The 13,447-nt window shown below is 39.5% G+C and overlaps 1 protein-coding gene across 1 annotated transcript in view; it reads left to right on the top strand.

The window, feature by feature from the left end:
* The window catches only part of ADAMTSL1 (ADAMTS like 1), a 176,455-nt gene that overhangs the window by 54,136 nt on the left and 108,872 nt on the right, over window positions 1-13,447 (top strand). The window contains exons 5-7 of the mRNA XM_085041985.1: window positions 467-593; window positions 6,801-6,875; window positions 9,748-9,905. Coding sequence (XP_084898111.1) covers window positions 467-593; window positions 6,801-6,875; window positions 9,748-9,905 — 360 coding nt within the window. The remainder of the gene's footprint in view (window positions 1-466; window positions 594-6,800; window positions 6,876-9,747; window positions 9,906-13,447) is intronic.

The following is a 13,447-nucleotide window of genomic DNA, read 5'->3' as shown; positions in this document are numbered from 1 at the left end:
ATTGACAATGTGGAATGGGATTATTGTCAAACATAATTAAAACCACATGGCTTCCCCAGCTGCATAGCAGGTAAAATTTCACTGAGCCATGTTACTATTGATCTCTGCTTCCTATCTGTCTTCTTATCTGTTTCAGGCATTTTTCTTTGTGAAACTCTAAGAAGTGAAATTTCTGATAGGACTCTGACCAAGAAATGTTCACAATGCCCTAAAATAGCAGCTTCCAGCAATACTCTTTTCTTCCTCTGGACTGCAAAATCCATTGAGTACTAACCTGTTCACTGTCTCATGCCTGACTTCAGTCCACACTCCCAGCCAGATTTGCACAGTCTCTTTCATTGTTGAGGTACTTTATGGCTCTCTAGAGATGCTGAGAGAGAAATTTAGTGTAATTAGTTGCAGAGATGGATTGAGCAGTCAGTTGGTAAGCGCTCACGTTGAACTGAACATCTTTCTTTCTTGCCAGATTGTTGGCTGTGACCACCAGCTGGGAAGTGCTGTCAAGGAAGATAACTGTGGGGTCTGCAATGGAGATGGGTCCACCTGCCGGCTGGTTCGAGGCCACTATAAGTCCCAGCTCTCAACAAGTAAACGTAAGCTGTTCCTTCTGGTAAAGTGCCACCTTCCCCTTTTAGTGAAAGGCATTTCCTGCAAGCTAGATTTCACCCCACTCTTTCTCAGGTACCTGAATAATCATGGTCAGTCTGGTTGTCCCCACAGGTGCTTGCCTCTTGGGTTAAAACAGGCTTGCTCAGATTGTTGCTCAAGTTGTGGTGGGGGATAGAGGATTGCGGGAAAGTGTCATCTGTATACTCCCCATCTCAGCTAGTTGCTTGTGAAGAGCAGGAGAGTGAAAAGAGGTGGCTCTTCCAACACTCCTCTGGTTGTATTAGCTAGCTAGGCATAGAACCCAGTCCACACTGCACCTAACAGCATGGTTTATGCTGCTCTACAGCAGCGGGGAAAGCTGAGGGACTGGTGGTGCCAGCCTGGCAGAGTGCCCTCTCCAAGGCCTGTGGTCAGCATGGTGACTCAGTTCTATGGTGGACCGAGGAACCTGAGTTGTCAGAAAGTGCCTACGCAGTCGTGAGCGACGCCTGCAGACAAACACAGCCTTTCCTTCAGGCCGACCCAGCTTCAATCCAGAGTGGTAAAGTGGCATTAGTGTGCCCCAGTGACAGGATTACTTTATTCTGAACCCCAGACAGGTTTTTCAACCTGTTCACAGCACCACAGAGGGAGCTATAATACTTTTGGAGTGAGAAATAGGCTGTGTCTGGTCAGTTTGAAGGAAGGGTTAAAAGGTAGGTGTACTTGCATGCCTATGTAGGCACACCTAAGAAATCACATGTGCTAGCCTGCAAACCTGCCTCCAACCTTAGAGCTTAAACAGACCAGCTCTACCATTCTGGAGCACTTTTCCCAGTGCTGAATTGCACGTGACCTCAAAGATTCAAATAGTAGTGTAATATCTGCTGAAGATAGTGTGAATCCACATGTGGATTCCTATATAGATAGCATTCAGCTTCTTTGAGGAGCAAGTAGAGATGCTTTTTACAAAAGCCTCTCTCTGTCAAAGAGTAACTGCACTAGTATGGAGCACAGCACACGGCAGCAGATAGCACAGGGCAACTGTGGCTCCGTGTTTGCTGAATGAGAGGGAGAGGAGGAGAAGAAAGGGAAGGGAAGGGAAGGGAAGGGAAGGGAAGGGAAGGGAAGGGAAGGGAAGGGAAGGGAAGGGAAGGGAAGGGAAGGGAAGGGAAGGGAAGGGAAGGGAAGGGAAGGGAAGGGAAGGGAAGGGAAGGGAAGGTAAGGGAAGGGAAGGGAAGGGAAGGAAAGGAAAGGAAAGGAAAGGAAAGGAAAGGAAAGGAAAGGAAAGGAAAGGAAGGAAGGAAGGGAAGGAAGGAAGGGAAGGGAAGGGAAGGAAGAAAGGAAAGGAAAGGAAGGAAGGGAAGGGAAGGGAAGGGAAGGGAAGGGAAGGGAAGGGAAGGGAAGGGAAGGGAAGGGAAGGGAAGGGAAGGGAAGGGAAGGGAAGGGAAGGTGTGAATGAAGGAACAAACCAAGCACTTAAGGGTAAAATAAAGAAAATATAACAAAAGAAAGAAAAGAAAGAAAGGAAGAAAGAAAACATAGGGGGAAAAGGGAAGAAAGAAAGAAAAGGTAAGAAAGACCAAACCACTGTTTTGTATGAGGGAAAGAAAGGAATAATCCTCATAAGAGTTCCATTGCTGATGCAATGAATTGTACATTAGGGGACAAAGAAAATAATTCACAAATATTTAGGATTGGAATTTCACCTCATTGTTAAGTTTTCTGCGATGTGCAGGAACAGATTTGGAAATCTCCAGGCTCCTTGAGACATAGTAGTGTTAGTGAACTGTTTTGGCAAATGTCTTTTCCTGTAGGAGGAATTAATTGGTTTTGAGTTGCTTTGTGGTAAAAAGGTCCTCATCTCTTCTCTACTGAGGATAAGGCACTAATATATTAGGCAGAGTACTAAAATATTAGTAAAATACAGTACCTACTCCCAGTGGTTTCCTATGAAATGTAAAGAATGTTATATAGGTAATAGAGCAGCTGGATGAGAGCAATCTTAGACTGAGACAAACATGAAAAAAATGTTAGAGAATGGATTTTTCAGACACATTTGCCTGTATATAATTGTTATTCACAGCTGAGATAATCATAGATTTTGTATGCATTCTGTACAAACCATGTGACATTATTCCCTTCCTTGATGTAAACATACATTTTTTTATGTAATGTTATGAATTTTGAATCTATGGAAAGTAAGTCTTTTTTTTCAATCGCATTTTTAAAATTGTAAAGACATAGTTATAGATCCCCTTCACCTCTGTGAATTAATATGAATTCTTTTTGTTTGCTTCAAAATCATTTATGTGAATGCTGTGAAAATTTGAGATTTTAAATGTTGAAAAGCTTTTAAATATCTCTTGTGTTCATTTTCTGCATTTATCTTCCCCAGCACTTTTGGCACTTTGTCTGTGTCAGCATCTTGTTTATTTGTCACTATAAACATAAATATACAAGCATATCTGGAATCAGGGCCTGATTATTTGTATTTATACAGTCATTTCAATTACTGGATTCACTAGTTGGTAGCTAAATTTCAAGTTATTCTTATTAAAAAATCCTGGTTTTCTAGAATTATGTCTACTTCATCTGTGGTCATAACAAGGACTTAAAAGCCAATATGAGCCACACTGTCATGCAGCATTAGAAAAATCAGAAGGGAAATGTGCATCAGTGACTAGATACCAGCAGTAGTGTTCTTTGGCTTCACTTGGGATTTTTGTTTCCCTAACAGAGAACACAGTCCTGAGCTCCAAACACAGTCCTGAGCTCAGAGTAAATTAATTTTCTCTGGGTGCTCACATCCAGTTCCCTTTTCCATGCCGTTTATATCATGCAAAGGCATAAGAGAAAGGAATTCATAGAGCTTTTAAACACTTAGCACTTCCTACAGGAACAGCTTCCTCACTATTTACAGGAGTAGTATACATCTCCCAGTGGCCTCAGAAACAGAAACACAGTAGGGCAGGAGGTAGTGTGATGTTGAATTCTCAGCTACATTTTTGTGAAAAGGAAAGCACCTGTATCTACACTTTTGTAAGACTAATAATAACAAAGGTACAAAAACGTTCATTCATTTATTCATTCCAGAAACATCCTTTTCTCTTAGGTGGCTTGGGTGGTGTTTTTTTGAGGTCTGCAGCAAATGCATCTTTTTGTTTTTGATAATATCTTCCTTAGGGAAGATTGTATGTCCTTCCTATGAAGATAAGCTGCATTTAAGTGGGCTTCTTTATATTCACCAAGAAGATAAAGAGTTGGTCCCATACATTGTGAGTGCTTTCTGCCAACCACCTAGTGCAAAGTTGGTGTTTCTCTAAAGAAGGATTGACATCTCGTAGTGGAATAGATTACTGTTAAAAGAGACTTGTAGAAATTGTTATGCTGTCTAGATAATCACCTAATTACTCTTGCTGTGGCTGTCAAAAATAGTTGCAGTTCCAGATTTCCACTGAATATCAATATTAATTGGGAGATAGAACTCCATTTCTCATCATGAAAACTGACTGACCATTTGGACAAAATCCAAATTAAAAATCCAAAACTACATTTCTCATGTGAAACTGATGTATGCACATGACATTAACTTTTGCCTAAATCCTTGCACTTTCTTCACAGCCCTAAGCCACTGCCCTTTTAGATATCTGGGACTCTCTCTTGCTTTCCTATGCATGATCTCCAGAGAAAACCAACCACCTGTTAAAGCACTTTGTGTCTTTTCCTCAGAGGGTTCAGCACAGCTGCTCAACAATCTGTCACTCTGCTTATTGTTGGAGATAGCTGTGACTAAATGTTACCCTGCTTACTTTCACGTCTCTTCACAGGAAATGTCTCCTCCTTATCACTGTTAACCTCAGGAAATTATCTTTCAGTCCCCACTGCTTCTGCTTTGTGAAAGCAGGAAGCACTGTTATAAGCATAAATCCCACTGACCTTCGCATTTCACATAAAGCGTGCTAGGATTTCAAATGGAGAGCAACTACAAGATCAGGTGAAATATGGTCCTAACAATACCCTGGGGCAGAAGATGCATGCTGAGAATATAGACTCACATGCTCTTTAAACTGTCCAGGTTTTCTGTGACATGTCAGTGAGTTGTTAACTCCTCAGCACAGAGCTTGTAACTGAGATACAGTCAGATATAATAATGGCATGGGACTATCTTTAAATAAGACTTGTAAAAAGGTCATTAATATTGTTGTTTTGTTTTGTTTTGTTTTTTTAATTTAAGTTATTGTTTTCCCAAACTCATTTAAAAAATGCTACATATATACAGCAAAATGATATTTCATACTCATGTATTTTGTTCCCCCAAATGGATAAAATGTGTTTATCCTACTGGGTATCCTGAATCTGAATGCCAGCATGGTACCAGTAAAACAGTATTGGAATACCAGTACTTAATGATTTTTTTAGAAATTGAATGTTTGAATAGAAATAGATTCTGTTTTGAAATAGAAAATTTGAATTCTTTATAGACATGAAGGATTCCTAGCTTTATTAATCAATGTGATATCAGAGACGTGTATGAGCAGAACATGTGTTGAGTTTAACCCCAGTGCTACAAAAGATTTAGGAGACACTGAAATTTCTAGATAGTTTCAGAAAACATATCGAATCCGAGCTTGAAAATGGGACATGATTCAGAAGTGTCTGAAAATTTGAACAGTCTTTATGTCCACACAACTTTTGTGGCACTCAGAGAGACTGCTTACATTTCTGCCTCACTTCTGAGATATTAAGAGGTCACAAAAGTATGGCTATTTCATCCTATAGAGCTCTGAAATATAAGAACGTCGATTATTCCTGTGATGCATTACAGAATTTAAAATTTAAGAGGGTTCTAGTTCACAGTTTTGAGCTATTATATGTTTGGATGAATGAATGTATTGCTTAAAAGTTCCTGTTTCTTGTATTGCTTCCTCTCTGTTGACTTTTCGCCTTTTGATATAAAATGTCAGCATTAATAGCTATTTTGCTAGTAAGTGAGCATCCTGATTTAGCTGGGTTCCAACAGTTTTCCCAGTTTGATCTGGTCAGAAATGTAAGGCCCCAGCTCATATGTCTAAATGAGAGATAAAATGCTTTTGTTGTCTGAGTTAGCCTTACCTGACAAAGCAAAACATTGCTTTGAGGGCAGAGCTGTAGCTCCTGATAACAGGCATTTCATGACATAGATGTGAGCAATTCTAATGAATAAATAGTGAAAGAGACTTTGTTCCTCTCACATCTACCACCTTCTCACTCCTCCAAAAATTTCTGTTAGGCATGCGTACTTTTTCTTTCCCAGCTTCCAGTTATGTGGGAAGGAGGCAGAAAGGACAGGGAAAGGTGAGTGAAGTGTGCTGGTCAGTCCAGGTCAGCATTGTCTGGGCATGCCACTTCATGACCCAGGAATAGCATTTTATATCATCTTTCCATGCCTTCCCTTCCTGTCTCCCTTCAGGGCATTACTGAGGCTACTGCCTTTTAGAAATGCTGACCTAACTTTCACAGCTGCATGTGACCTATGTGTTGATTCACACCTCAGTTTAAATCCAGTTGGCAAAGCTCCCAAGGGCTTCATAGGTGCAAAATCCTGCTTTAATCTTACTTGTTTACATGACAGTCGAATGGGCTTCTGTTTTTCCAGGGGCTTTCTGCTAGCAGTGTAGAAAGGGAAGCAGAATTATAGTACTTACATCATTAAAATAAAAGGTGTGAAAAGGATGACATACCTGAGGGCAGTAGGAGACCATCACATGGGAGGAGACCTGAGGGCAGTAGGAGACCATGGGCAGGATCATGGAGAAGCTGTGGGGTTTAAGTGGGGTAAAGTCAAGTGAAAAATGGGAAGGCTATTTTGGTTAAGCGTCAGAATAAAGTTATGCTTCTCTACTTCACCACAAGCACCAATTCAAAATACTTGAGAGTTTTAAGTGGAGTTGTGATGAAATAGAAAGTTAGTAGTTACTCATGAAAGCCTTAAATAGTTCTGAAGGAGTTGGGGACAAATAAAATCAACAGGTTTGGTTTCTTCTAAGCAGAAATTTCTTATCACCTTTAACAAATTCTTTTTTCATATTTTAATCATAATTCCTAGAGTTTTTTAATTGGCCCTAAGGTTTTTCTTTTGACTGTCTTGTAATCACCTATTTCACTGCTTATTTGAAAAAAGATGGGAGTTTCTTTGCTTATTTACTCCATGCATTTTTGCCTTCCCACAGCGGATGATACAGTGGTGGCTATTCCCTATGGAAGCAGGCAAGTTCGCCTCGTGCTGAAAGGACCCGATCATTTATGTAAGTAGGAGCTGGTGTAAGAGAGCCTTGGTAACCTGCAGTGCTCTGTTTACACTGTGGTGTCTGGTTTCCCTCTCTCAGGTCACTGATTTCAACACACAGATGAGTCCTGCCCTGAGAAGTTTTCCTCAGACCCACTTACCTCAGTGGTACACACTGTCTTCAAAGCAGACCTTGGCCAACAGTGCAGAATTCTTTGGCCCTCCATTATTTTTCAGTAATTTCTGTTTGCTTATCCTTTGGCTGGCTCACTCGGTGTCAAGTGCTTTTGTTTAAAATTAATAAAATATATACCACTGAGTGAAGAAATATTGAGGACAGTAAAGTATAAGCTTCCCTACAGCTCAGCTCAGCCATCAAGCTGCTCATGACTTTTAACACATTTCTGTTATGATGATCTCTCTCACTCCCCTAGATACAGGCATCGCACTCTAAAAAACACACTCTAAAAATCTGAAACTGCATACACAAATGAAACAACATCCCCAGAGATACTGCTCCAAGGAGATAAGACCACTGAGTTCTGCTAGCCCATCACTTGGTGGCTATAACATTTTCCTTCTTCATCTGTGTGTTCTAGCAGCTGTATATCCCTTATCTCTGGGAGGAATCTAAGGATTTGAGAATACTGTGCAAGAGCTGAAGGCAAATACATTTATTTCATTAATAGAAATTCCTGGCATCCCTCTCTCTCATCTTCCAGTGCGGTAGCTGCTCACAAGCTCCTCAGTAGCTACTGCTCCCTTTCTCATTAGCAGCAAATTAATATTAGAGTGTTAGTAAATACAATTTACTGTCAGAAAAAAAATGCAAACTGTACTGCATGACTTCTCAATAGCACAAATTATTGAAAGGTAAGTTGGGCTATTCTCCTTTTCAAAAACCTGCAGCTCAGACCAGTTATGTTTTCTGTGTTTGTCAGTATATGTACAAACCTGAGTGTCAGCAAGGATGTGAAACATCAAATCACTTCACTGTCTTCATATTTTCTTTCACCCAAAGACTTTATACGGGGTATCAAAATAAGGAGTGGCTTACCAGTCCTGTTCTGTAGCTCCCTGCTTGTGTTGAGAAAGCAGTGGGTACTTCAGATTTAAAGCTGTGAATAAAGACCAGCAAATTATATGTTGTAAACCAAAACAAAATATATTATGTTTTTGCTAAAAGTTCAAATGCTGCCTGTACCTCAGTTTTAAGTGGTCCTTTGAGTATTTCTGAGCTGCTCCAGTATGGCTGATATTACTTTCCCAGTACATGATATGCGCTCTTCCTTTCTCTGCTGTCTTCATTTACAATATAGATTTTATCTTCCAAAATAGAAAAATTTTGTACTTTTATTATTGTTTCAGTGAAATTGAACTATGAGACAGCTCAGAGAGAAATGAGATTTTAGCTGGAGAGATTGATCTAAAGCTGCCTTCACTCAGGCTGTATCATATTTCATGACAAAAAGATTTGAATCAGAAAGGTCTGCCTGAGTCTCTGGTTGAGATTTAGATTAACTGCACTGTGTAAACATGAGCAAGTCCAAATATATCTCTTTCTTGTTTCAGATGTCTCCATGAATCTTTCTGTTCACCCATCAAACGATTTTATATATGTATGAGCTACATACAGTCAGTTGCAGGAGGAGGGAATATTTTGCCCTGTGCACTTTGGTTGTGGGAGAAGTCAACAGGAGGCTGATTATATATACACAAGTCTTAAAACCATCTTCATTCCTGATGCATGCAGCTTTGTTCCAAAATAAATAGATGGGGAAGTGCATCACAAAGGAAGAGACTGGTCTCACTGAAAACCAAGGAATTCATTAATACAGTGCAAATTCTTAGTGTACTGCCTCAGCAGTTTCCATCATTAATTAATTACCTTAATCCATCATGAAAACCAGTCTAATTACTGCAATTATATTATTTCTTCCCTAATTAGCAACTTCATGTATGCAAATAAAACCACTTTTTTCTTTTTGATGTCTTTGAAAATATATCTCCGTCAGAGATGGATAGTATGCCTTAGCTGCCTCGTTGTGTTGGAGAATGTTTTGTGCATATATTCATAAATATATGTGGAAGATTTGCAGCTTGGCGATCCTTCATGATGAAATGCACTGTCACTGTTAAATAACTACCAGAAACAGTTGTAAATGTGCTGTAAAGCATGATCTGGAGTTGGTAGGGAAGCTAGCTGGATGATGAAACAAACCTACTTTCTGACTCTTGATTTCTATTTAATAAATTACTGATTTTTTAATATGACAATCAGAAGTAGCTTCTACAAAACAGTATCTGAATTAATGCCCACTTTTCATAGCTGTAAATACAGAGAGAGCCAGCTAGAAAGCCCAGAAGGGTTCAGCACTCACCTTCCCCTTCTTCTCCACTGGGATGGATCAGACTGCTTCTGGAGAGGGATGGGATTGCTGTCATACTGATCTTTCTTTCTGGGATATCCTGCTTCCAGTTAATTGTCTACCACAACATGTGGTTAGTGACCCACCTTTGAACTGAAAGAGGGTACAGGAACTGAGCAGTGCTCATGGGCCAAGGTCTGAGTCACGCTCCACACAGGAGCGTGAGTTACTGAGAGTGAGTTAAACGACAGCAAATATGCCTAACGAGGAATGGATTAGTATGTCTGGAAGAGAGTAAAAACATGACCTATGGGTGAGGAGGGGAATGTGAGCTAAAAATCTAAGGTTTGGACAGAGCCAAAAAGCAGATGGAAGAGAAAAAAGAAAATAAAACTGTGCAAATGTGAATAACTATGGGGGGAAAAGCTGAAATATTATTAATTTTTGCTGGGCTTTTTTCTGCTCTCAATTACTTCAAATTGCAATGCTCTAGTTTCCTGACAATTTTTTTTTGTTTGTCAGATTTGGAAACCAAGACTCTCCAAGGTGTGAAGAGTGAAAACAGCCTCAGCACCACAGGCTCCTTCCTTGTAGAAAATTCTAGCATTGACTTCCAGAAGTTTCCTGACAAGGAGATCTTAAAAATATCTGGGCCTCTCACTGCAGACTTTACTATCAAGGTGAGGGTCATTGGTCATTGACATGTTAGCCCAACATAAAGTAAGACAAGATGTACTAGGGAAATGAAAGAGATTTTTCTAGATCTTAATTTTCCAGTAGATGTTTATCACAAAGCATAGTCCAGGCTATCTCTTGAACTCTACATGAAATTATTTATGGTTGTGTATTTGATGAAAGCCTCATAGGAAACTCCTCAGGAGAGAGAGACTGCATTCATGTCAAAAAAGGCATAGCCAATGCATGCCCTAAAAAGAAAAGATGAACTCATTTCAACACAGAGTACTTTCTATATGAGCTGCTGAGGTACATATAAATCAATGACATGCAAATTTCTTTGTCTGTGATAAGCAAAAAGGAAGTCTGTATCTTTGGCCCATAGTTTGTTGGGTGTATATTAATGTAGTTGCACAGAAGACTGTAAGAGAGTGAGGAGTGAAGTCCCCAAGCTCTGAAATAAATGGGATGACTTTACTTGAGAAGTCATGGCGTCATTTTGAAATCCTGATTTTTGTTGCACTGGCAATAAGAGTACAATTGTTTCCTCCCATTAGAGCATTTCTATTCTTCCAGGTAATATAAAACACATTGCTGGAAGCAATGCACACATTCTGTGGGAAAACAAACATACAAAAATGAACATTTGGGAGTTGCAATAAAATAAATCCTTTTCCAGTAGGACCGAGGAATCTGAAGGATTTCAGCTGTAAAACTGCAAAACCTGTATCATGTCCAGGACTACATAAATTTTTCACCATGGGTGCCAGAGGTAGATGACATTTGCTTTAACCTTCAGCTGATGGCAGCTAGAGATTTGAACAGGGAACTAGAAAATGTCCTAAGTGATTGTCCTGGGTTAAGCTGAGCTGTGCTGGAATGGATTAAGCTTGGGAAATAGCACAGTCTTGTAGACTGTCCCTGGCCCATCGTGGGCCCATGTTAGCAGCTGAAAAAGCAAGTTGAAATTTTCAAAACTGGTTCACAAGGAGAAGCCTGAACTAAGGGATATGTTCCTTCCTCTTTAAATGTCAGAATGAAAATGCCTTACTAAAATAGATACTGTTCTACTCTAAATATCTGAAACACATTTACCTGTTTTGCAGATGATACAGAGATGGTGAACATCAATGCAATGTAAACAGTATTTCTCACTTTCTGTTATTTCTGCTGTCTGTGAATTCCTGGCAGCTGAGTTATAACATATTTGTGGGAAACGAATATGTTATTGGGCTTTGGTAAGGTATTGGTCAGGTAAACCAATAGCCCTGAAATGGTAACAGGAATGTTGTACTCTTTTCCTCATATTTCCACTGTTGTCTTTTATGACAGGGAAAATACCTTTATCCCTTAGTGCTTACATTTCTTCCTCTATCAAAGCAAGGTAAGAAGCTCTGGATAAATCAAAGGAGTACCCTGTTTACATTATGACAGTCTCACCAATATGAGTGTACAAGTTGGCTAGGCATGGGCAGAACAGGCACTGCTGAATTGACATGAAACTGTTTTGAGTTCTGCTATGTGTTTGCACCTTTGAAAGTCAGAGTAACATGACTCATTACGTGTTAAATCTGTTTTCTTTTGTGGATTAAAAAAAATGCACTAAAAAACCCCAACAACTGTTCATGGTTGTAGGATCTTTTCTAAGGTTGACATTAAATTTTGCATTGGATTAGGCACACTAGAAAAAATTCTCCGCACTTGAATCACAGTTAGTTTATTAATCAGCAGCTGTAGAAGATACTTTAGATATTACTACATGCAACACAGACATTATTCTGTACTGCTAAATTATTTTTCTAACAAGTTTTTTTACTTTCAGATGTTTATTTTGTTAGATTTTGCTAGATACAAGCATGTACAGATGCATGCAATCCAAGATGCTGCATCTCAGTTATGACAGACTTGGAAACTGCTTTTCATACTTACTTTCCATGATTATTTTGCCTTCAGATTTTGAAGTTAAAGTACTTCTATTTTAAAAAAAATTCAGATTACATATTTCTCTGTGGTGTTACTAGGATTTCCTTATGAAGTAGGATCTCTTTGGGTGTCAGGACTTACTTTCCTGGGGCAAGGCAGATTTTTATGCAAACAGATCTAGATGAATTTGTAGATGTAGCAGAATTCTATATTTAGAATTATTGTGTCCAGAATTATTCTTGTAATCCTTTTTACTTGACCCTGAATGCTCTTATTCGGACAGGTCAAGTTAGACACCTTGATATAATTCAGCAGTAGAAACTCGGTGTGAGAGTTGACATTTAAGTTTCTTTATTGGTAACACAGAGTGCTTTAAAATTGAAAGAAGAAACCTCATGCTGTTCCTGGAGGAGCTGAGTTGTATAATTACTGGATTTCTTTACTTTGTAATAGTGGTACATTCCTCATGTGCTAAACTCTTGGCAATCTTTTCACAAGACGTGTAAATAGTAAAAATAATTCAGTAAAACAGCTGCCTTTAAAAAAAAAAAAAGGTGTTAGCACAAAATTGGAGAAGAAACTATGTTTTTTCATATTCTTATCTTTCATACTGGTTGTTTGAGGATTATAAGTCTCCATTATAAACTTTAATTTTTGAAAGGCCTGGCAAACACACCAATAAACTTAAATCCCACTAGAACTACTTTTTCCTAAATTCTGAGAATTTCTCTGTTTTGATGTTTTCAATCCAAAATTCTGATTCACATGACTAGAAATGCCTCTTTTCTATAAGAAAAATGTGTCATGTTTGATATAATCCTGAAGAAATGCAGGTTTGTTTTCATTTGTAAGTCTGGTTTGGAGGAGAAACCATTGCAGGCCTAGATCTAGGCTAGGCTATGTTTTTGTTGGTCCCTGGCATTGGTGAGGGTTCATTCGTAGTGCCTGCCCAGACCAAGTCCTTTGCATGAGGGATGTATAAAGTTGGATCACACAAATGTTTGTCTGGAGGCTTTTAGAGGTATTAGGATTGCATTGTATTGATGTTGTCTTTTTGTAGTGCTGGGGCTGACCAGCCTTGGCTAAGGGCTGCTGCCAGAAGAGACTCTGGTGCTTTGTTTTGTGCTGGTGGCTGGGGGGTACAGCTGGCTGATTTAGAAATTGTGTTGACGGGGTTCACTTGGGCAGAGTTACTGCTGAAATTAGGGGTTTGACCACCAAGTGTCCAAAAAGTCATAAAAAGCATCATAAAAAGTGGATGCTGAGTTACACACAATTCTAGAGTGTCACATAAGTGTTGGCTCAGCTGCAATATAGCACTGGCAGAAAGTGCTGGTGAGAGAAATGGATTTGATAGCAGTCCAGGCTGGAGAAAGAAAACAAGGTTGGGACTTAGTCTGGACTTCCTGGGACTTGCAAGGGCATGCAGGAGATAATGCATGTAGAGGCAGCCAGCTGGCAGAGAGGTTGATGGGCCTTGTCAGGCTAGGGCCAGGGTTGGATTAACTGTTGCTTTGAACAAGGAGCACACAGTGATTGACTTTGTGGCATGAAATAAATTATTTCAACACTCACTTTAAGGCAGAGGCCAAATGATGCAAATTTGCTCTAGCAGCAAAGAGCT

The sequence above is a fragment of the Lichenostomus cassidix genome, chromosome Z (assembly GCF_008360975.1).
Source record: "Lichenostomus cassidix isolate B80296 chromosome Z, HeHo_3.0, whole genome shotgun sequence".
In the NCBI taxonomy this organism is placed as follows: Eukaryota; Metazoa; Chordata; class Aves; order Passeriformes; family Meliphagidae; genus Lichenostomus; species Lichenostomus cassidix.
This window is presented reverse-complemented; position numbering and strand designations above follow the sequence as displayed.